Source organism: Trachypithecus francoisi, unplaced genomic scaffold, assembly GCF_009764315.1.
Source record: "Trachypithecus francoisi isolate TF-2019V2 unplaced genomic scaffold, Tfra_2.0 Lachesis_group5, whole genome shotgun sequence".
NCBI classification, from domain to species: Eukaryota; Metazoa; Chordata; class Mammalia; order Primates; family Cercopithecidae; genus Trachypithecus; species Trachypithecus francoisi.
Genome location: NW_022681470.1, coordinates 124,736,620 through 124,761,923, shown reverse-complemented (window position 1 = coordinate 124,761,923; position 25,304 = coordinate 124,736,620). Strand labels below are relative to the sequence as shown.

At 34.1% G+C, this 25,304-nt stretch overlaps 1 protein-coding gene across 5 annotated transcripts in view; it reads left to right on the top strand.

The window, feature by feature from the left end:
• PTBP2 (polypyrimidine tract binding protein 2) overlaps nt 1-25,304 on the top strand; it is a 93,735-nt gene that overhangs the window by 37,051 nt on the left and 31,380 nt on the right. For all 5 annotated transcript variants that reach the window (XM_033195308.1, XM_033195310.1, XM_033195306.1 and 2 more), the window contains exons 4-7: nt 10,608-10,780; nt 11,621-11,764; nt 18,464-18,628; nt 18,715-18,825. In XM_033195308.1, coding sequence (XP_033051199.1) covers nt 10,608-10,780; nt 11,621-11,764; nt 18,464-18,628; nt 18,715-18,825 — 593 coding nt within the window. The remainder of the gene's footprint in view (nt 1-10,607; nt 10,781-11,620; nt 11,765-18,463; nt 18,629-18,714; nt 18,826-25,304) is intronic.

Genomic DNA, 25,304 nt, shown 5'->3' with positions numbered 1-25,304 from the left:
GAAAGCATTTCTTAATTTGTATGCCAATAATAACAAAGTATACTAAGAAAAACACCACAGAGCTAAGTAGAGAAACAGAAATCCACAATCATAGCCTGATTTTTTATTTATCATTTACAGTCATTGATAGGACAGTTACAGTCCTATCCCCCAAATAAAAAGATACATAACTTGAAAAATGCCATCATGTTGGCTTAACTCACATTTATAAAACTATACCAGGTAACTGTAAAATAACTTCAAGTGTACATAGAACATTCACAATGATAGACCATATATTGGATTATGAAATAGCTCAATAAATTTCAAGTGATTGACAGCTCATATAGTATCTGACTATAGTGGAATTAAATTAGAAATCAAAAATAGACATCTAGGAAAGTACAAAACATTAGAAATTATACAATTGTGAACAATACATGGATTATAGAAATGTTACCACAAGGACATATTTTTGACTGAATGAAAAAATATCAAAATTTGTTGGATATGACCCAAGGGCGTGTATGGTGAAAAGTATGCCTTCAAATACCTATATTATAAAAAAAAGGTTTAAAACTCCCTATTTAAGACTGACCAAGAAAAGACATAAATTACCAGTACTGGGAATCAAAGTCAAGATAATCACTTTCACAGAAAGTGGAAATATACAGAGTATAATAGTATAACATAAATAATATAAAGCGGAGATAGCACTTTCAATAAAATCAGAGATATATAGAATATAATAGGAAAATAATATTACCAATGTTAAGGCTAACAAATTCAACAACTTAGATGAAATAAGTTTCTTGACAAATGCAAAACTGACTTAAGTATATAGCTTAACAGCTATATACTATTGTGTTATACAAATCGGAATTTATAATTAAAAAAGTCTTTCCACAAAGATTACTCTAGGCATAGGTTGTTTTACTATTGAATTTTATGCAATTTTAAAGAAATAATAGCTGTCTTTGAAAATGGAGGAGGGAATACTGCCCTGTTCACTTTATGAAGCCACTATAACTGACAGTAAAACCTGACAAGGGTAATATGTCAAGATTTCAGACTAGTATTTCTCATTAACCTAAATGCATATATTCTTAAGAAAATGTTGGTAAATCACCTCCAGTAGAATATGAGAGGCAATTCTGAGACTTATCGCAGGATTGTAAGGTTTGTTTAACATTTGAAAATGAACTCAGTGTAATTTGTCACAGTGATAGAATGAAGAAGGAAAAATATCTCTCAGAAAACTAGTAAGAGAAGGAGCTTTTTACAATGTAAATAAGGGGTATCTAAGAACCTACAACAAATTTCATACTTAATGGAGAAATACTGAATGTTTCCTTCTTAAAATCAGAAATGAAGCAAGGGTGTCTGTTTTCTCAATTTTTTTCCCCCTGACTTTCTGCTTACATTAAAGCAGGTGAAATAAAAGACATAAAGATTGTAAAAGAAGAAAGAACACTGTCTTATTCACTATTCAACATGCTTTTTAAAATAGAAGACCTAAAGGAATCTACAACAGATTTGGTAGAACTAATAAGTGAATTTAGAATAATTATAGGATACAAGTTCTATATACAAAAATAGTCTCCTTATACTAGCAGCAAATTCTTAAAAAATGAAATTTTAAAAAATCAATTTATTAAAAGTATCAGACGAAATATCAGGAAAAAAATTTGACAAAAGATGTATAAGACATCTACACCAATATGAAACACTGCTGAGAGAAGTTTTAAAAAGACTTACATGAAGACATAGACCATGTTCATGAATTAGAAGGCTCAATATGTTAACATGCCAGTTCTCCCTAAATTGGGATGGCATTGAATCTATAAAGACTTCTAAGTTGAGAGTAGATTCTAAAATTTATGTGGAAATAAAAAGGAACTAAAATAATTGAAACCATTTTGAAAAAGTAAATTTTGCCACTGTTCTCAGGACTCACCACAAACCTGTAGTTAATCCAAAACAATTTAGTACTAGCATAGTTAGTGACATAGTGATCAGGGAATAACTCATGCATTAAAGTTGCCTTGGTCACTCAATGAAGAAAGAGAAGGCTTTTAAACAAATGTGCTAGAACAGCTGAATATACATACAAAAAAACAAAAGAAACTCAAACCCTACCTTATTGCATATAAAACAATGAGATTAATTATATAAAAGTATATAATGTATGTATAGAGTTTTTAGGAAAAAGCATAGGATATATTTGCCACTTTGGGATAAATGAAGATTTCTTAAAACAAAAATTACTCATCTTAAAGGAATATATAAACTTGACTCCATCAACATGGGAAATTTCAAAAGACATGGTTCAAAAGACATTGTTAAAACAATGAAAAGGCAAGGCACAGACTTGGAGAATATAATATTTACATATCAGTACATATATATGACTGTATTAGTCCATTTTTATGCTACTGATAAAGACATACCTGAGACCGGGCAATTTACGAAAGAAACCAGTTTAATGGATTTACAGTTCCATGTGACTGGGGAAACCTCACAATCATGGTGGAAGGCAAGGAGGAGCAAATCCACATCTTACATGGATGGCTACAGGCAAAGGAAAGAGAGCTTGTGCAGGGAAACTCTCCCCTTTTTAAAACCAAGAGACATACTTAATTATGATGAGAACAGCATGAGAAAGACTTGCCCCATGATTCAGTTACCTCCCACCAGGTCCCTCCCACAACACATGGGAATTCAAGAGGAGATTTGGGTGGGGGACACAGCCAAACCATGTCAGTGACAAAGGGCTTGTATCCCAAAGGACTTGTAAAAAAAACTCCAATCAATAAATATGAGCAGCCCAATTTTTTTAAGTGGCAAAAGAAGTGACATTATAAGGATGGGCAACAAGCACATGAAAAGATACACTAGCCATCAGGTAATCACAAGTCAAAACCATTATGAGACAATTTACACCAACTAGAATGGCTAAAATCAAATAGATTGGCAACACCTAATGTTAATGAAGATGTGGAACTGCCTTTGATTACTGCTGAGTGTGTAACATAGTTGGGAAAATAGTTTGCCTTTTTTTTTTTTGGAGACAGAGTCTTGTTCTGTCACCAGGCTGGAATGTATTGTGGCATGATCTTGGCTTACTGCAACCTCCGCCTCTTGGGTTCAGGTGATTCTCTTGCCTCAGGCTCTTGAGTAGGTGCCACTACAGGCATACGCCACGACACCCAGCTAATTTTTTGTATTTTTAGTAGAGACTGGGTTTTGCCATGTTGGCCAGGATGGTCTTGCTCTTTTGACCTTGTGATCCGCCCACCTCGGCCTCCCAAAGTGCTGGGATTACAGGCGTGAGCCACGGTGCCTGACCTAGTTTGCCATTTTCTTACGGAGTTAAACATAAACCTGCTTTATGGTCCATAACTTCTACTTTTAGTTTTTTACCCAGTAATAACATGTTTGCTGTAAAACTTGTATGTGTATCAAAAACTTTACTGATAATGGTCCCAAACTTGAAATAACACAAATGTTTATCAACAGGAAAATGGATAAATTGTGGTATGATCATACAATATATTACTATTTACTAATAACAAAAGAGTGGTTAGTAATACATGCGAAAACATGGGTGAATATTAAGCATTGTATGAAGCAAAAGAAACCAGACAGACCTGAAAGAGTACATAGAGTGATTCAGTTTCTTGAAAGTTTAAGAGCAGATCATTAATTTTTTGTTTAGAAACCAGAATGTTGGAGATTAACAGAAAGGGAATATGGTGGCATTTTCTGGTGTGATGGAAATGTCCTATGTTAATAAACTAAGTTGCAAAACAAATCCAAAATTTGTTTGAAGCAGTAGATATCTCTGAGAACTCTGAATTACCAGTAGTTGTGTCTTGCTATAATGCAAAATGTGAGATTGGGAATGCCTAGGTGAGTCCATGTAAGCAGGGGCCTAGATATGGGATTTGGGGTGTGTGTGTGTGTGTGGTGTGTGTGTGTGTGTAGCTTGGACTTTGCCAGATTTACATTTTAGAAAGACTTTTTGTTCCATTTGTATTTCAGAGGCAGTGTTGTATAGAGGGGAGAATAGTTTTAAAACATTACCGTAGTTCATTCCAAAGATACCAAGGTCCTGAATTTTAGGGTCTTGGAAGGAGAATATGCAGGAAATGTTAAAACGAGTTATCTGGAAGAAGACAAGTTGGGAATAATATGAAAGAGTTTTGTCTTAGAATCACTGGGTTGGTGGAAGATGAGGCCATTAACAAAGGGGGAAAGTAGGAGAGTAAAGGAGACTCGTTTTTAGTGGAAAGAAAGAATAATCTGCGACTGTTCTATTTTTCCAACTATGCATTAGGGATGATATATGGTGTACTTCATGACCAAAGAATCAATCAAATCTTTTTGTAATGATGGCATAAAATTCCTTTAAGGCTTGTTTTAACACAAGAAGTCAGTTTATTTAACCTCTGTGTACAGAGGAAATACTGAGTTTTAAGATTTTTCTATTTTTTTCTAACAAAGATGAAAGTCTGCATATATTCTAAGAGACACCAGTTTGAATACTGTCACTTATAAGAGCAAATAGCATAAAAGACCTTTAAAAATTGGTGATTATATTTGCCTGGAAAAATAATCCATGTAATTCAGATGACTCAAAAGGACATTGGTAGACAGTGTTACAAGGACACTTTTATGGTTATCAGATATAGTACAGGATTTCATTTTTATGTTTCAGCTTCCAGCTTTATCTAAAATATTTCTTGTAATAGATTTTACTATAGAATTGTTTCCTAAGGCATCTGTCTCAACAGCCTTTCTCTTATCTATGCAGACTTTTCTTTCTCTGTACCTGTTGAATAGGTGCTTTTTGTCAAAGAAAAAATTAATTTTACAGGTTAGAAAATTTCATTTTATTAGAAACAATCTCAGGTAAATAGATGTTTAATAAATTGATACAGTAAGGACATTTTCTAATGAATTGGTTCCTTCAAGAGAGATAAAAGTGAAATATTTCAAAAATACAACTGTTCCCAAGTAGCATTAGAATTTGATTTTGTTAAATTTGTAACTATTTAGCAGTGACTAGGAGACTTGACAATTCTAAGGTATAGTCTCTTTAATTTTTTAGTGATTTCTTTGTAGATATGGAACTGGAATATCCCTTTAGGTATACGTATTTCTGCCAGTGCTGATTGTTACTCTGTAATAGCAGGATTTTTTGAAAATTATTGCTAAACATGACATTTTGCTCTACCTGAAAGCAGTTAAACCATTCCAAAGAGTCTGGAACATTTTACTTAGAGCTCTTAAGATTTTCATTTTAACTTTTACAGACAGATTTTTGAGGTGATGTCATTTTGTTTTGCTATAATGTTTTGAGAGTATTCCAGTAGATTATTTCATAGTTTTACTATTTATGAAGGCTTTAACAAGTTATCTTCTTGCATATAAAGGTAGTGAGAGCCTTCTCTAGGTGCCTTCTGTGTTTTTCCAGCTCATGCCTAATATATTTGGACAACTAGGCCACACAACTACTTGGAAATACAAGAGTTAATAGGTTTCCTTTTATGGAAACCTCGTGAGGCTTTTTGTGTGGTGGGTGTTGCAGAAACAGCCAACAGAATAACAGAAGTACCACCTATCTGCATCTACCTGCTTTTTTTCTTGTTAAATCTTCTTTGGAATTTGTTTCTCTTACAAGAATAGCAGCATTCATTTTTTTTTTTCTTAGCTTAGAGTCTTTTTATTTTTATTTTTTTGTTTTTCTAAAGCTAGAAAACACTGCTTTGCCTTGAAATCTAAAACTGCTTAGAATTAAAACTGCTTTGCCTCTCAGTTTCATATTTGATAAAGAGAGTTAGGAAAACTTTTATAAATGTGTGCCTCTGAAAGACTTGGAGAATGAAGATGTACTTAAGTTTTGTCACTAGTTTTCATTGGACGGAAGTATAAAGTTTTGCAACGTTGTATTTTATATTGGTACGCAGTTGAAAGTATGATGGTGAATGAGTAGGACTAAATAATTTACACAGTATATGAGAAAGTAGGCCAGGTGCTGTTGCTCACGCCTGTATTTCAGCACTTTGGGAGGCTGAGGCAGGTGATCACTTGAGGCCAGGAGTTCAAGACCAGCCTGGCCAACATGGTGAAACCCCATCTCTACTGAAAATACAAAAATTAGCTGGGTGTGGTGGTGCACCCCTATATTCCCAGCTACATGGGAGGCTCTGGCATGAGAATCACCTAAACCTGGGAAGTGGAGGTTGTTTGTAGTCAACCAAGATCATGCCACTGCACTCCAGCCTGGCAGTACAGCAAGACTCTGTCTTATAGATTAGATTAGATTAGATAGATAGATAGATAGATAGATACTGTGAAACCCAGTGCTAGAGTGTTTATTATTAATAAGTAAAGATAGGTAGAGTATCGGAACAAAAACAGCATGGGAAACTTAACAGTTTTGGGGAATTAATGAGTAATCAGGATTCAAAGCAAGTGTCAGATGAGTCAGGGGAGATGAGAAAAGTAGAAGTGGAAATTTTAGGGGTGCTATTAGAGAAATTCAGTGAGGAAGAAAGGGTTCACAGTTCCTTGTTGACTGATGGATGTGGTGATTTTAAAAATTACCCTTGATCTTGCCGACACCCATTTATGTAAAATTCGACACCCATTTATGTAAAAATTGCAGGTAAAAGCTAGTGGAGAACAAAGGTCAGTCAGCAGGAGAAAAGTGATGTACTGATAGAGGTGAAGATGCTGGCTTTAGAATTGAGGTAGAAAACTGGTTTTGAGTTTGGAAGAGAAGTATTCAAGTAGAAACCATTTTAAAATTTTATTTGCTTTGAATCTGTGAGTATATGAACATCTTCCCTAAGCAAGAGGCTTTAAAAGAGTTGAATAATATATGGAAAATGGTGTGCTTAAATATTTTTACATTCATATGCAATGAATAAAATTTATATGCATAAATAAAAGCATTACCTCATAGCTTCTTAATTGAACATAAACATTTGAATTATTACTGGTTTTACACACCCAAACAAAAGTTCTGGGTTTACTGGAGGAATGGAAGGGAAAGATCTCTTTCATTGCCTCAGTAGACTTTTCCCATTCAGGATCATGGGAAGATGCTGAAGAACCATAGAACTGTAACACAGGCAGACCTAATGCTTCGTAAGTTGTGAACCACAAAATTTTGGGCCCTTTTTCGGTGTTGCTGGAGTGTTTTTATATTTGAAAATAGGCTTTGTTGTATTATTAAGGGAGTCCCCATTCCCACATTCTCATAGTATCATTTATTTAAAATGAAGACTTTTATAATATTTGGCACTAAGATATGAATACTTAGTAGTCACCCTCTGGAAGCTATTAACTAACTGAGGGAGTGTCAGGTGGTGTAAATGTTGATCGTTTACTACAGTAACTGGCTTGGTTCTTGGGAGAAAAGGACATATCTTTTTTAGGCAACCTGTATGTAATGTAAAGTTTGTATTTGAGTTCCTTCTATAGTGTAGTTGTTTAAGAGCACAGACTAGGAATCATACTCCCTGAGTTTAATCCTTTCTCTACTACCTCTTGTCTGTACCCACTTAGTAACTATATCATCTTGGGCATTTAACTAATTGTTACCTGTCAATGGAGTTGATAGGTCGTGATGATAGCAATCTGAGAGTTATACATTGCTTGGCATGTAGTTAATTAGCAGTGAATGTTAAATATTGATGCAAAATAAAATTACGTCTTTTCTGTATTTTTCCAAGAAGTCAAGATCTTTGTCTTATCCTTTGATTCTCAAAAGTGTCCTACCTTCTTTCTGTGTTATTCAGCTGTTGTACTTCTGCTCAACATCCGCTGTCCAGAAAACATCCAATACAAATCCAAAATAAATTATTTAATATCCATAATAATAGGTTTAGGCAGGCTTTTGCCTTTTGGGAATTATTTTTGGAAAATCATTTGAAAGGGGAAGCCTTTTTTCTCCTTATGAGTACAGCGATAGGTAGTATCTTTATTGGTGTTTTTTTTCCTTGTCTTTCTCCCAGAAGGAAAAGGACAGACCAAATTAGGAGAAACTGAAATTTACTTTTTTAAGTATCCTGATACCATAACCTATAACACATGGGGCTTAGGTTGGCTTGTGAAGTATTTGTTCTTGTTATTCAAACAAACTAATGAACGAGAACAGATTATCAAGTTTCAGTATTCAGACTCCTTTGTCAAAAAAAGGTCTTAGTCCTGTATCAGAAGAATATGTGTTCCTTGTTGACTGATGCCGGTTGTTGTGTGTGCCAATTATATGTTTTAAAGTATATGCGCATTTTTTGGATTCTGTGCTTTAGCTTACATTTTCTGTTAACCGGCCTAGAGATGATTTTGTTAGATGAGATACTACAAAATGCAAAGTTCAGGCTCTTCCTTTTGACAAATTCAGGTGCCCTGTACCCACACAAATCTTTGTCAGTAGTGAAAGGACATGAGATAGCTTCCTGTAGTTTGTTTTTTTTGAGACGTAGTCTCACTCTGTTGCCCAGGCTGGAGTGCAGTGACGGGACCTCCGCTCACTGCAAGCTCTGCCTCCCAGGTTCACGCCACTCTCCTGCCTCAGCCTCCCGAGCAGCTGGGACTACAGGCGCCTGCCACCACGCCCAGCTAATTTTTTGTTATTATTATTTTTTTTTTTTAGTAGAGACAGGAGTTTCACTGTGTTGGCCAGGATGGTGTCGATCGCCTGACCTCGTGATCCCCCTCGGCCTCCCAAAGTGCTGGGATTACAGGCATGAGCCACCGCACCCCAGCCAGCTTCCTGTAGTTTTTTCATATTTCTGGAGTGGTGAAGAGCTAGCCAGCCAAGATTTTCAGGGTAATATATTCAGAAGCCAGAGCTTACTCTTCTGTACAAAGACAACCTAAGGGAATTTTTAAATGCATTGGCTGGCCGTTCAAGTATATAAACCTAATTGAAACTCCTACAGTAAAATATGACTTAAGTATAGCTTGAGTCCATATATTATCTCTTAGAGATACCTTCTCTGGTCATCCAGTAAAATCATTACTACCATCATCTTCCAGTCCTAGACAAAGTCACTTTTAAGCACATCACTGTTTTACCTTATAGCACATACCATAGAAAGTATCTGGTTCAGGTACTAGTTAGTCCAGCTCCCCACTATAAGGTATCAGGAACCATAATCGTTTTGTTCACTCTGCTGTACCCTCAGAACGTAAAACGTTGCTAGACACATACCTGAATACCCAGTAAATGTTTAAGGAATTAATGAGTGAATTAATTTTGAAGACACTTTGGAGACCAAGATAATCTTACAGTCTTATAGATATTGTTGAACATACACAAACACATTATATTGTTTATAGGTTGTGTTGAATGTTTTGGGAAATACCATAAATTACCTAAAGGTTTGTACAAAATGGAGTATACATGCATATTTCTGAATGTGTCAAGATCCTTCATTTTAGCTATAGTGTCAGAAATATCCTTGAGATCCTAAAAGATTGAGAACCATTGATTTGGCATAGTAGATTGCAAGTCCTTCAAACAACTCTATTTAAATATTACCTATTTTATAGACATTTTGAATAATGTTTTTATTTTTTGGTGAAGATTTGGAATGAAGGCCGTTAATTAATTTGTTGATTGAATTATATTACTTTAAATCTCACGGTAATAGAATAAGATAATTAAGTTCATGAGTGATTTAGAGTATATTGATGTTAATAGTCACAAAATATTAGGTAGTTTAGATGGTAATAGTAATATATTAGAAGAAGCTCATTGTAGGTAAGCCATAATTGGATTGACTGCATTATCAGTTTTATAAACTTTACATTCTTTGGTCCCACATTCAAGTACGTTTTTCAAATCGAACAATTTATCATTTCTCAGGTAAAATTATAATCTTCCTAATTTTTGTCGACCCTAGTTTTTTCACTTTTAAAAATATTCATATTAGTTCATTATAAGATGATTAAATTACAAGGTACAGTCATAAATCTTGGAGATAGTGATGGGGATACCCTCCGAGAAATGCATTGTTAGCTAATTTTGTCACTGCATAAATGTCATAGAGTACATTTACACAAACATGCTACCCATGTAGGCTATATGGTATATGTAGCCTTTTGCTCCTAGGCAACAAACTTGTGCAGCATGTTACTGTTCTGAATACTGGAGGCAGTTGTAACACAGTAGTAAGTATTGATGTTTCTAAACAGAAAAGGTACAATAAAAATACGGTATTATAATCTTATGGGACCACCATTGTATATGCGGCCTGTCAGTGACCAAAATGTAGTTATGTGGCACGTGACTGTGATTGTATTCTTTAGTCATTGGACAGTTTCTTTATGAGATTACATTTTAATGTTGTTATTAATAATTACTCTTTATAATACTGTTGAGAAACACATTAACAGCGATCTTAACTAATTGATAATTTCATTTAATAATAGGTGGATAGGATTTTATTCCTTTGAAAGCCTAGCATTTGAATTTTTAAGAATTATTTAAGTATTCTCAGATATGTTTTTAAGTTCTTTTTGGAAATTTGTAGTTTTTTACATAAATAGGAAAATTCATACATTCTTTTATTGTTGATATATAAAGACTATTTTTTAATGTCTTTCAGCCAATGGTAATGATAGTAAAAAATTTAAAGGAGAAGATAAAATGGATGGTGCTCCTTCTCGTGTACTTCATATTCGAAAATTACCTGGGGAAGTAACAGAAACTGAAGTTATTGCTTTAGGCTTACCTTTTGGTAAGGTGACCAACATCCTTATGCTGAAAGGAAAAAATCAGGTACACTTCTTTTGGGGTTTATGAAATGTTAAATCCCAAACTATCCAGCAGGTGTGAATTAATTGTAAAAGGGAGAAAATAGTAGGTTATGTTTCTTAAGGAACAGAAGTCGTATTCTCAGTTTTTCAAGTAGGTATCTGTGGGAAACTAATGCTAGGTAGCCAAATTGAATGAATCACTATAGTTTTTAAACTTTGCCTTTTGAATTCACTTTAGGGCTGTAATTGAGTAATTGTTATGAAATTGTGGAAAATACAAATGAAGTATTTCTTTTACTGTGGCTCTGTCTTGGATATCAGAAATCAGTAGGAGTACTAGTCGCATCTTTCCTTAGGCTTACTTTATGAGAATATGCAGTTTTATTTAAAAATATTAAATGATGCCATTTAAAATAATTTATGAAATTTAACACTCCCTTTTATATACTTAAAGTTAATCTGACATTTAATTTGTAATGTTTTTCTTTGTCTCTGTATAATTATACTGCTTTTTAAATGACTTGGAAATCTTATATTCTCTAGGGTAGAAGTGGTAAAATTCTGATGCTAGAAAATATTTACATTTTCTCTAGCATTTGTTGTGGGAATAGATTTGTGGGTGTGAAAAATCATAGGTAGAAGGTAGAAGCAGCCTGTACTCAGTTCTAACTTTCTTCTGAGGTTAGCTTTAACTGTATACCTAAACTTCAACAAGCGATTTCTAATTCTACTTATTAGAACATTTAAAAGTAACTTGAAAGATTATATTCTAGATAATTGATTAAAATCAGCTGAATAGATTGCTCAGATATTAATTTTATTTGAATTTAAAGTATTAAAATTGTGCTACTTAAATTTTCAGGCATTTTTGGAACTAGCAACCGAGGAAGCAGCTATTACTATGGTTAATTACTATTCTGCCGTGACACCTCATCTTCGTAACCAACCGATATATATCCAGTACTCGAATCACAAAGAACTAAAGACAGATAATACATTAAACCAAGTAAGTATGTGTAGGTGCATAAATAAAATGGCCTAGAACATATTGTGAATCTCATAAACATTAATAGGAAGGAAATGTTTACCTGTTCAGATGTTCCTTATAGGCATTTTCTTGTTATTTTTAAGGTATTTTCATGCAGAATGTTTCTGAGTATTAAATACTATGTCATTTTGAATTCCTTTAAACCCCTGATCAAATGTTCTTTTTCTTGTTGCAAGTTAAAATTTTTGTGGAGCTTATCAGGTAGGATTTGTTATTAGCATAAACTATTTATACGACTCTCCTCCTTAGAATTTAAGGTATGAAGTTCAGTGCCTTTGGTTATTTGACTTTTTTTATAGGTCTTAATTTCTTACGGAAAAAAAATTTTTGAAGATGTGTTAGTTTTCCTGGAAAAGAAATCTTAAGGATGAAGAATATATGAATGTATTGATGTTTTAAAAATGTAATGTAGAAGATATTATTTAAAATTAATATATTTAAAAATAGCATTAGAATGTTTTCTGACCTACATTATAAGACTGCTGTAATGATCTAAAACTTTAGCTGTTTTAATATAGTTTTAAAACTAATGATATCTTTCTCTGTCAGTAAAATACAGACTTTTTCTTAATAAAAATGTAATGGAAAACTATTCCTCATATATTTTTGTCACTTTACAAAGTGACAAAATCATTTAGTTTATGAAAAATAAGCTTGTAAAACTTTTTACCTAAAAGATAGGACTGAAATTTCAGTTGTTTTTTTAATTTGATGATGAATTTTTAATTTCTTTTGAAAAAGAATGTATGCTTCTAATAATTATCAAGAGGAAGAATACCAAAAGAAAATATCTGCTGTTCTTTCTTTTTACTTAGATTTTTTTTTTTTTTTGCATTTTTAACTTATTTTTAACAAATAATTGTATATACTTAACGGTGTACAAGGTGATGTTTTAATACATATATATTGTGGAATGATCAAATATGGCTAGTTAACATACTCATCATTTCCAATACTTACAATTTCTTTATGGTAAGAACATTTAAAATTCCTTTAGTATACAGTGGAATGTATACAGTGTATACAGTGGAATGTGGAAAAACTGTTTTTCCTCTGCTCGCACCACAACAATCAACAAACACAGAAGGCTTCTGTGGCCAGAAATGTGGGGGAATTTTTTTTCCACATGGCAAGCAAACAGTCAGGTCTGCAGTGTTCTCCAACTTAGCTCAGTTTCAACACTATCTGCCAGGAGATAGCATCACATCCCACAGGTTGAGGGCTCAGTCCCACAAGATGTCCTCAGACACCAGCAAGTCAGGCCTCTGGTACTTCTGATTGACCAGCTTCAAGTTAGGGTTCCCACAGCCCCCTCTTTGGATTTGTTAATTTGCTAGAGCAGCACAGAGAACGTAAGGAAACATTTACTGAGATTTACTAGTTTATTGTATAGGATATTACAAAGGATAATAAGCCTCTAATCATGGCTTGGTCTTTCAGGTGACCAGTCCCTATCCTGAAGTGGGGCTGCCAGCCATCAGCCAACTCATTAGCATACAATAGTATGCATTACAGTAGTTGCCATGCTGTACAGTAGATCACCAGAACCATTCTTCCTGTCTGAAACTTTGTACTTTGACCATCATCTCCCCTTTCCCTGTTCATTCCTCCTTCCCCCAGCCTCTGGTGACTATCTTTCTACTCTCTACTAATGTGAGTTCAGCTTTTCTAGATTCCATATGTAAGTGAGATAATGTGGCGTTTGTCTTTCTTTCTTTGGCTTATTCACTTAGCACACACAGTGTCCTCTTAAAATAGCATTTAATGTCCCATTTCTGTTTCATTATTATTTAAGTAATTTGTAAGCACATTCTCATTTTAAAAGATTAAACGAAAGGAACACGTAAAGAATAAAGCTGGGGACTGGGCTTGGTGGCTCACACCAGTAATCCCAGCACTTTGGGAGGCTGAGGCGGATGGATTACCTGAGGTCAGGAGTTCAAGACCCACCTGACCAACATGGCGAAACCCTGTCTCTACTAAAAATACAAAAAGGAAAGAAAAAAAATTTAGCTGGGCATGGTGCCAGATGTCTGTAATCCCAGATACTCAGAGGCTGAGGCAGAGAGAGTTGCTTGAACCCGGGAGGTGGAGCTTGCAGTGATCCCAGATGCACCACTGCACTCCGGCCTGGGTGACAGCGAGACTCTGCCAAAAAAAAGAACAAAGCTGGTGCCTACGCATGAATGTGGAGGAGGGGGACTTAGGATGACCCTTGGAAGCCCCATTGAGAGGGGATATTTGAATAATGATCTTCAAAGTGGTTAGGGAATAAGCCACTTACTTCAGACAGAAGGAATAATCAGTGCAAAGTTCTTCTGTTGAAAAAAAAATGCGTTTACAATTTTATTTTTCATTTTCTAAAGCCCTTCAATCTCCTTTGGTCATCTTTTTTTGTAGTCGGTTATGTCTTGTGACAGCAGTACTTTGAGGATACTAATTACAGTATTTAAAAAATACGTCACTATATGCTGAGTGATTTTTTCAGTGTTAGCATTTATGCTTATCTTGTTCTCACTCTCTTCATCCCCCGTTTGTTGTCTCTTCGTATTTCAGAATGGACAATTATATTTTGTTAAAGTTGTGTGCTTTCCTCTAGGATAAAGTAATGAAGAGTGTCTACTAAGCTGTTACTCCCATTCCCCCCACATACCAAAGAGCTCTTATTCTGGGTCACAAAACTCCCTTTAGAATTTCTGGTACCAGCAGGGCACTTTGGCTCGTGCCTATAATCCCAGCACTTTGAGAGACTGAGGTAAGTTCGGGGCAGCAGTGAACTGGTCACACCACTGCACTCCAGCCTCGGCAACAAAATGAGACCCAGTCTCTTAAAAAAAAAAAAAAGAAATAAAGAAAGAAAGAAATTCTGGTTCCTTTAAGAGAGAGTTTTTTGTTGTTGTTGTTTAATGGTGAGGGTACAAGTTGGTCAGAGGAGGGAGAAGAGAAATTTAGCTCTTTGTTAATGAACTAGACTTTCTGTTCTTCCGTTTTTCACCCACCCCCTCCTCCTGTGAACCTGCCAATTTCTAATTTGGTTCCTGTGACTGCTACCAGTATGACTCCTCTTTGCTGTGTGTTCACTGTGTCTCCAGTCTATTTGGTTCCATTCATTTTCTGTGTTCCAGGAATTTGATAAAATTATTCTCAGCTAATGATGACCTTCCCTCCCTTCAGTGTTTATTTTACATTCAGTCACTTCTAGGCATTTTAATAGGGTTTCATAATAGAAGACATACAAATGAGTATGCATTAACCATGAATTCTTCCACATCCCTTCATGAAATCACCAGGTCCTATTAGTTCACACTTTTTAATTATCTGCCTGGTTTTCTCCATCTTTCCTGCTACTTGTATTGCTCAAACACACTCATCTGTTGGCTATATTACTACAACAGTTATCTTTATAAACTACTTTCTTTTTCTTTTCCCTCTTGGAATTTTGTCTCCCTAGTACAGCCAGTGCATATCTTTCTCAAATGCACATATCTAAGTTACTCCCATGCAGTAGGTCCTGTTCATGCTCAGGGTAAAGGTCTTTTCTGAGATTACTACTCTTTGTCCTCTGTCTTATGACTTCTTCCACCCTATTTGCTTATGCTTCTGTCCGAAAGGTAATGGTATATCCTGTAACCTGGCATGCTTTCTCCTGATGTTAGTTGTTTGCTGCCATTATGTCACTACTCTCATGCATGGAATATTGTGGGTTGGCCTGCCTTTTGCACCAACCTTCCTCCACCTCACACTTCACATGACCAGTGTTAAATGTCTTGAGGTCTCCCCTTAGTTATTACTTCCCCTAAAAGCTATCCCCTGATAAGCAAAGAGTAGATTGGGTTTGGATTGAGAGCCTTAACTCCAAATGAGATACTGCTATGCACATAACCAGAGTGGCTAAAATTAAAAGGATAGGTAATAAAATATTGGTGACAGCCAGTTTTGAAAACTTGAAATATCTGCTAAAGTTGAGCATATACTATTCTTTGACGTAAACTCAAAGTTTACTCCTAGGAGGAGTAAACTCGCTCCTAGTTAACATACCTGAGAATATATACATATGTATGTTAAAAGATATGTCCAAGAAAATTCATGGAACACTGTATGTAGTAGCCCAACAAACTATAAATGATCCAGATGTTCAACAGCAGCAGAATATGTTGTGGTGCATTCATTTAGTGGAATATTGCTTTTTTTTTTTTTTGAGATGGAGTTTCGAGCCTAGGCTGGAGTGCAATGGCGTGATCTCAGCTCACTGCAGCCTCTGCCTCCCAGGTGCAAGCAATTCTCCTGCCTCAGCCTCCCGAGTAGCTGGGATTACAGGCATGCACCACCATGCCAGGCTAATTTTGTATTTTTAGTAAAGACAGGGTTTCTCTTTGTTGGTCAGGCTGGTCTCGAACTCCTGACCTCAGGTGATCCACCCACCTCGGCCTCCCAGAGTGCTGGGATTACAGGCATGAGCCACCATGCCCGGTCGGAATATTGTATGGTAATTAAAATGGACAAGCTACTGCTACCTGCAGAACATGGGTAGTGTACATCATAATTACTGAAAGAAGCCAAACCTAAGTAGAATATATCTGATATGATTCCATTTATGTAACATGGAGGAAGCATGAGTATGGCTTACAGAGTGTTGATAATATGTTGTTTTTTTATCTGAGTAGTTATTTCACAGAGATGTCCAATTTGTGGTGTTTTATGGAGCTTTATACTTAGTTTTTGTGTCCTTTTCTGTGTGTATGTAATATTTTGGTAAGAAGTTTTATTAAAATCTGTGTTGGCAAGCCAACTCTGCTCCATTAATTATAAGAAAAAATATATGAAGTCTTTTAAAAAATGAAATCATAAAGAAATGTATGAAGTAATTTGTTACTGGTGTCGGAGAACTTGATTGTTAAGCCATAAAAGGAAGATAGAGAACAATGAGTAGTGTTAAATAAAAGTATGAATAGTATTGAACTAAAAAGTATGAATAGTATTGAATAAAATATGAATAGTATTGGGAAAAAAGTATGGAATAAGTATAATATTTATATATATATATATGCTTGTAGATGTAGCTAGTATCTCTGGAAGGATACCTAAGATAATACTGTGAGGGGTTGGTAGGGGAAAATAGAATGGATGACAGAGTTGAAGGGGAATTTTTAATCTTTTACACCACTCTTATACCATGATCATGGATTCCTATTTTAAAAAACACATTTTATTATTTGAAGCAGTAGATGTGTAGTGTTTTTCTAAGTTGTGGTAGTGTATGCTTGTTATTATAGATAAATACCGTAAGAACATGTTCACTAATGAAGATAATATTGCAATGAGCTACTTAAAATATTTAAATATATTTAAACATTTGAATAGCTACTGCTCTGTAAATCTAATTTTACCAATTTACAATTAGTTTTTCAGTGATAGTATCAAGATGTCTACTAAAATAAATAATCTATCACATTTCAAAATGTTGGATTTTAATTACTAAGTCATTTTGGCTAATATATAAATTTATAGATAAAATTAAGTAGCATTTAAATGATTGTGTAGATATGTATCTGGACTCTCAAGCCGTGTGATCTGTGATTATATAATATTTTAGTAAAATGACTGTTCTCGTTTATTCTCCTAAGTATCTTAATTCTTTTGTATTCTCTTTCATTAACTGTTAATATAGATTTTTCAAACTGTAAAGCTATGTATAGGTATTTGTGGTATTTGTCATTGTTATACTTTAGAACTATTTGCCTTTGTTGTTTTTTGACCACAGATAAGGTAGAAAGAAATTATGTCCTTATCATAGACTTTGTCATAATAATAGAAAAGGGATAATAGTAATAAAGGCAATCTTTTGGAGCATTTAACGTAATATTTGATTGGCAGATTTCCTACAAATACTGTGTTTATTCAATTTTATGGTTATATTTTTTCACATTTTAAAATCTCAGAAATTTGATGTGTCCTGGAGTAGTCTATCTTCCATAGTTCAGTTGGCAACATCTATTAGTCATACTTAAAACAATAGTGTATTTTATAATTGATGGTGTATTTGATACCGTAAAATGTATGGGAAATATCGTTCATAGAATATCTTGAAGTTTACCTGAGAATTTTTTGGTTTTGGACTGGAGTACACATCGGTTTCTTTTCTAAAAATTTTGGTGTCAGAAGTTAAGTGTAGTATGAAAAATGTGTTTATTTTCTGCACGTTCCTATTTTAACATTGTATTAGAAATAATAAGCTTTATGGGAGTTCTTTTGGATAATTCAGTAACCCCCTTGTTGAGATTTACAATGTAACTTTTATGGAGTGATTAAAGTTTTATTGTTCTCTAAATTTCTGTTTAAAACATTTTCTGATGATACATGTGTCTGTAAAACTACATCTTGTTTTTTGAGAATAAATTATATATCGTATCTTTACTTGTTCAACATTGATCCCAAAGCCTGGATAACTTTTTTGAATGAAATACTAGTATAATATTTGATTTATTAAACAGGTAGTATCTGGCTCATGGCAGGTGCTTAAAAATATTTGTTTAGTGGCCATTAAGTGTTGTTTAATCTGTGTAAGTTCTAGGAACAAAGTGAACTAGTAGTGTAACAGGTAGCAAAGTATGTGACAATAATGGGTATGTTTCTAAACTACATAATATTAATTTCCAGCGTGCTCAAGCAGTTCTTCAAGCTGTGACAGCTGTCCAGACAGCAAATACTCCTCTTAGTGGCACCACAGTTAGCGAGAGTGCAGTGACTCCAGCCCAGAGTCCAGTACTTAGAATAATTATTGACAACATGTACTACCCTGTAACACTTGATGTTCTTCACCAAGTAAGTTTAATCTGCATAATTACCTATAAATTAGAGAAATAATAATATAGTAAATAAGTAACATTTTGTTTTTAATGTTTTAACAGATATTTTCTAAGTTTGGTGCTGTTTTGAAGATAATCACATTTACAAAAAACAACCAGTTTCAAGCTTTGCTCCAGTATGGTGATCCAGTAAATGCTCAACAAGCAAAACTAGTAAGTCTTTCTTTTGAGATAGTGATTTTTTTTAATTGAAATGTATATGTAAAAAATATATATATACTTAATGATATCTTGCAGCATAGATAGTAGAAATTAATAGCATTAAAATAATATTAAGAAGCCTTAATATTTGTCATAAAAAAGAAATACTTATTTTCAGGAAAATCATAGTTGTAGTTAACCATAATGTAGGCTTCTATTATTTTACTTTTTTTTTTTTTAATTTAAGGACAAAAGTTTGTACTCTTAAGAAAAAAGCTGGACTATGTTGTGGCTGTGCACCTGCATAAGATTTGAAGTGGCTTTTAGTGGGAATTCCAAAGTAATTAATTTTCAAGAGAGTTTGGCTGAAATACTCAGATGTGGCTCAGATGCTATGATAGGCTCTCAGTTTATTTAAAATTATATATTATATTTAATGTCTTTGTTTTTAAAGGTTTTATGAATAGGTTTCTAGTCACTTTTTATTTATATCATTTATCTTTTTTGTCATTGTTATATATGGAAGATGTGAGGTCATTGAGAAATGTAAAATTTCCCGTCAAGGCTGCCACTGAAAACTGCATACCACATCTTTGCTTCCAAGTACCTTAATCTTCTGTTTGTGTATCTGAAATCTACTTTTGCTCTCTCTCTAACTTTTTGTGCCATAGTATCTCATTATTATTACTATTCCATTATTAAGCCATTAAAAATTCATTATTAAGCCATTATTATGAAACCATTTAATAAGCTTACATTTGTCTTAACTGGTTTTCTTTCTTTCGTTCGTTCTTTTCCTTTTAGATTAATTATTGTCTCTAATACTTAAATGCTTCCTCCAGATCAAGATTACTTCTGTGGAGCCCAGACCATTTTTTATAATTGTTTCATTGCATTTGCATCCTCACAACCTCATTTCTGGAGCAAAATTAGTTGTAGGTAGCAGAAAGGCTATACAAGTAATAATAGCAAAATTGTGATAGTTTACCAAGTGCTATAGTCTCATTTTTTCTGACCACTACTCTATGTTGTCAGCAAAACAGGGGTTTCCCCTTTGTTACAAGAGGATGCTAAGATTTAAAGGTGAATTACTTATAATGAACACTACCTATAAGGTAGACGTTTTTTCAGTCTCAGCCTTTCTTTCAATATGCTGCTCCTCACTGGTTCTCAGGTATAATCTAATCTTATTATGCTTTCCTCTTCAGGCATAGATTGACAATTAGAATTCTTTTTTTTCCCCAAAAAATGATTATCGTCCTTTCACATGCCCTGGCTACCAAAATCAATGTGGTATGAGGTTTTATGAATAGGAGACAACCTAGAAATCATGGTTTCTGTGACATTTTTTCACAACTTCAAACATTTAAATATAGTCTACATTTTTCTTGGTGTGGAATATTTTCCTTGCTCTTCTGACTCCAAAGAAAAGTATTTGTTAGAGGACCAATTAAATAAAATTTGATTGGGGATTATACCATATTTGAGCTATAATTCTTATGGGAAAAGTAGTTTATATGTGTATCTTGTCTGAAGTAGTACATGATTACATTTAATCTCATAAAAGTACGTCAATTATGTCAACTGTTTGCAATTTTCGTTTAAGCTTCTGTGAACAGATACTAAGCATCCAACTGTAATATTGATGTTTGTGCACAGGTATGCACTCAGGTCGTCTTGACAAAGATTTAAAGTTATAATTCTAAGACAGTAGATAATTGTTTTATTAAGTACTTATTCTGGTATCAGAACTCACACTTCACTTATTAGAGAAAGAAAAAGAAATTTGTTTCCTCAACTTGCTTTGCCCCATTACCTTGTAATCTAGACCCTTTGGTAAAATTTACATTTTTGATAACTACAGTAATGTTCATTTTACATGCCTGCATCTGGGCTCTACTAGAGAATATCACATAATAACATAATCTGACAATTGGTACCAGTTTAAATCCATCAGCATCAACTACAAAGAAGCCCCTTACTCTAGTTTAAAAATCTCCTCACATTTCTTCAGTCAACAGTTTTTCTGTTTTTCACAATGCATCTATCAGATAGAAATTTTCCCTTCTACCATATCTCTCCTCACTCTCACTTGCTTGAAGAAGAAAATCACATGAAAGCTTCCAGTTTTTCTTGCAAAATCTGCTAATACTCACACTTGTCTTTCTCTTCTAATAAAAGGCATAGATGTTTAGTTATCTAAGACCAATAAACACCAAAGCCTATCGTCTTTTGCCGCTCAAGAGACTGAACTATCCGTCATCCCCTCTTTCTCATTTGTTTCTCTCTATATTGGCCACTTTTCACCAGTTTCAAGTATTCTCAGCCTCTTTCATTTTAAATGAATTTACCTTCAACTTTCAATCCATCCATCTATAACTACATACTTTCTATCACCCTGCCTCCCCTCTCCCTTTTCACTCATGACTTCTTAAGTAGGCTATCCTTGTTGTTTGTTATCTTCTCATTTCTCTACTATAATTTGGTTTTAGCACTGTTGACCCAAATTACTCTTCCCCAGTGTCACCATTGATTATTAGAGTAGCTAAATGCTAGTGGTATGATTCAGTCCTTGTCTTACTTAATATCTAGATAATATTTGACACTGTGCACCATTATCTTAAAATTCTCTTTCTTCCTGGTCTCTGATACTTCTCACCTAGATTTATCCTACCCCTCTGTTTCTTCCTTGTCATGTCACTCCCCTTCTACCTGGGAGGCCTCACCTGCTCTCACAGCTCCGTTAAACCTCTGTGATTCAGACAGTGTTCCCATCACATTTTCTAGCTCAGACCTTTCCTAAGAGACCCACACTAAGAACCTGGCAGTCTAATGATTATCTTCAAACTTAATATGTTCAATCCAGCTCCTGTTTTTGGTGTCTGCTGTTAGTAAAGTGTAAGATACCAACTTCAGTCTCATTAACAAGCCAGAAAACATGGTATTTTTCCCCTTCCTTCCAGCCTGTCATTAGATATTATTGATTATACCTCCTAAATTTTTGTTGAATCTGGCCTTTTTTCTCCGACTCTTAGCCAGTGTTATTCAAGATGCTGGTCTCTCAAGGTAGTTAGTGTATGTCAAACTGAAATCAGCATACTTCTAGCAAACAGTATGCTTAATGTTGATATTGACATAAATTTTGACACAGACTTATATTCATGCAGATTAGCCTGGGCTGCTGGACCATGAATCATAATTTGAGTAGCATTGATGTAGTAATAGTTCTCTTTCATATCTCTACTTCCTTGGCCTTCTGACTGAACTCACCATTTTGACATCTTCCCCTGTCTCCATTATTTTTCCACAGAGTACTAAGAATGATATCGTCCTCAAGTCATATTGCTTCTAATCACAATACCCTTTAGTGACTTTTTTGTCCTTGTGATGAAGTCCACAGTTCTTATCATGGATCATGGCTTATAAAACTCTAAATCAGTCCTCAGCTTGCCTCTGCAATCTCCTCTCATGCCTTTTTAGCTGTATTGTACTTCTTTAAATAGCTTGCATACACTGTATTTCCTCTGATGTCTTGATCTTACAGATTGCTGTTCCATTTGCTAATACTATTTTTTTCTCTTCATCTCTTTATGCCCAACTTCTGCTTCTCTTTGTCTTTCAAGTATCAGTTTAGAAGCCTCTTTCTGAGAGAAGTCTTCCGTAACATTTCAACTAGATTAGATCCCTTCCTTTCTTAGTTCTCAGTACCACACGTACAATTTTTAATTTGTTAAATGTGTATATTTTCTGTTGGACTGTAAGTTCTGAGTACCATGTCTGCTTTGTTCTCTGCCGTTTTAAGCATTGACATTTAGGGCGAAAATCAGAAGTCATAGTAACAATCTTAATTATCTATAAAAAGCATTTTATGCGATCCTCATATTTATTAAAGAAAACACCTTAATACCTTTTAGAAAATCTTGTTTATTTATTGGAAAGTAGTGTATTAGGCAAAGATGTGCCTTCTTGGCATTCTAATTCAGCTTTTGTAATGTTGAGGAATATAATTACTTGATGCATAAAAATACCAGTCTTTTTAACAGTATAATAAGACAGCTAACGTAATCTCCTTTTCACCTGGGATTTAAAAATTGTTTTATGTAGTCCTTACATTATAACACACATGAGTAGGAAATGGTTCTTTTTGGTTTTTGCTATTAGAAGCAGCTTTTCAGAAACATTATGTCTTTATTAGGAATATCTAGTTGACACTGGACAGTGATATTGTGTCTTCTGGAAGTCCTGTTTATATGATCATTTTATTTTAATGTATAAGTGGGTTTTTTCTTATTATTTATTTCTTCCAGGAGATTCCATTTCATCTCACTAACTAATAATAAAAATAAATATGAGGTAAAACATTTGTGAAAGTAAGATTATGTCATTCATTTCCTTCTCACAGAGTACACATTGCTTTATGCAGATTCTTTGAGAGACCTAATGGAATTGTCCTTTCCTAATATCTTGGGCAAAGATTCTGCTTGACATCTGCTTAATTTACAATCTGTATATTTTACATTCATATTAATGGAGAATTTATGATGAAATCAGTGGTTTTAGGATGCTTTAGGAATATCCTGCATAATCTACCAGGGTGGGGTTGATAGTGGTAAATAATTAGTCTGAAATATTACATTAGTATTATAAGCTTAATTTTGTGTTGTTGATTTTGATAATTTTTCATGACTTGCCAAAAATTAAAAAGTAGATATTTAAAGAATTTGGAAGTTATGGTTTCTCTCACCGTGTGCCAAATCTGATCCCCAACAATCTCTTCAAAAAAGTAAGTTATAAATAGTAAACATTCTGAAAAATGGAAATAGTTTTATTGTGGCTTTTCATGTTTTTAGTCCATATACAGTGTTTCATTGTGCTGCTGTAATTATGCTTTCTGTGCCTAATATCTTTCCTGTGTTTTGATTTCCATGTTTTAGCCATAAACTTCAAATTTACATGAAAATTTTTTTTCTGATTGTTTTTGCTTACTGTCTAAACTTTCACTGTGAGTAGGCACATTTGGAAGGTCTTTCTGCAAATTGTCTTGAGCTTTTACTGTCAGAAATCTTTACTCCAACAAGATCACCGCATTCCTGATTGCTGAACCACAGGACTGGTTTGTGTGCTACTGCTGTTTCTTGGGATTTTGCAAATACATGAGCTTGAAGTGAGCTTGCATATGTTTTTTAAATTTGATTTTACTCCCTTTCTTATTTGTGGTCACCTACTTTAGTCAACTATTTAAAATACCTGGATTTTTGTTCTCATGCATCCTCAGCTCCTGTTTCTTTCCTCTTTTGCTAACAGATGATTAATTTACATCTTGTTTGTTTATTTCTCTAGCTCTTGTACCTTAGGTATAGTTGTGTAGTTTCCACCTACATAAAGTTTTTGTTTTTGTTTTTGTTTTAATGTTCAATGGGAAAATTTCAAAAGTTCCTGGAGGGCTTTCTCACAATGGGCATATTAATTGTTAGATAATTTGGCAATCGCCCTCAGTATTGCTGGGAAAGAATTCAGCTCCTAAAAAACATAGTGTGGGTTTAGTAATTTTGTATCAGCACTTTTAGCATTAACCTAGATACTGTGACTCAAAGCCAGATCTTTTCTCATAAGCTATCATTTTCTCTTTGGCAACATTGAAGTAGTCACCTAAGAGTGAATTTTGCTACTCATCTTTTGATACTTAATCTGTTGTGTAGAAACATCAATTCTATTACTTATCTTACATTTTCCCTATAGGAATGCTACATTAGTAAATGAATACCTATCTTCAGTGCTTTGTTTGCCTTTACACCAGGGTGTTGAATTAATAGTTATGTTATTCTGGCTGATAAAGTTGATACATGGCTTCCACTTTTATGTGATGATAGGTACCTTGCCTAACCCAAATGTAATTCAAATCCTGATGTGTATGAAGTCCCTTTGAGTTTTTAGCAGTGCTGTATTGAAGTGAATGAACCTGTGTTGAATTATTTTCTAGGTTAGTTTTTAGCTAGGTAAATTAGTCACGTAAAAAATTCGTGTATTAAGAAAAAAGGTTTTATATTCCCAGAGGTGAGAATATTTGAATTAAAAGCTTTATATACTTAAGCTAACTGTAGAGGTTTACTTTTTCCATAACACGACATGTTTATTCTTTTAATGAAAAGTTAACAGTATGTTCACCTGTTCTCTAGTTTGTTTCCAGCTTATATCCAGCTGAACTAGAAATGATGATTATATAGGAGCAGAAAAAATACAAGATAATCATAGCAGTAACATAGTCCTTTATCTTGTATTTTCACATATGTGATCTTTAGTTTATTCCTCATAATAACCCTGTGAGGAACCATGACAGCCATTGTCATCATTCCTGTTTTCCCAATTAAAAAATTGAGATTCAGAGAGGTTAAACAACTTGCTTAAGATGACCTAAAAGACTCTAGGCTTTTAATTAATCCTAGACCTGGCACTTGTCAGTTTCAGAACTTTTCTGGAATGACATTGGATTT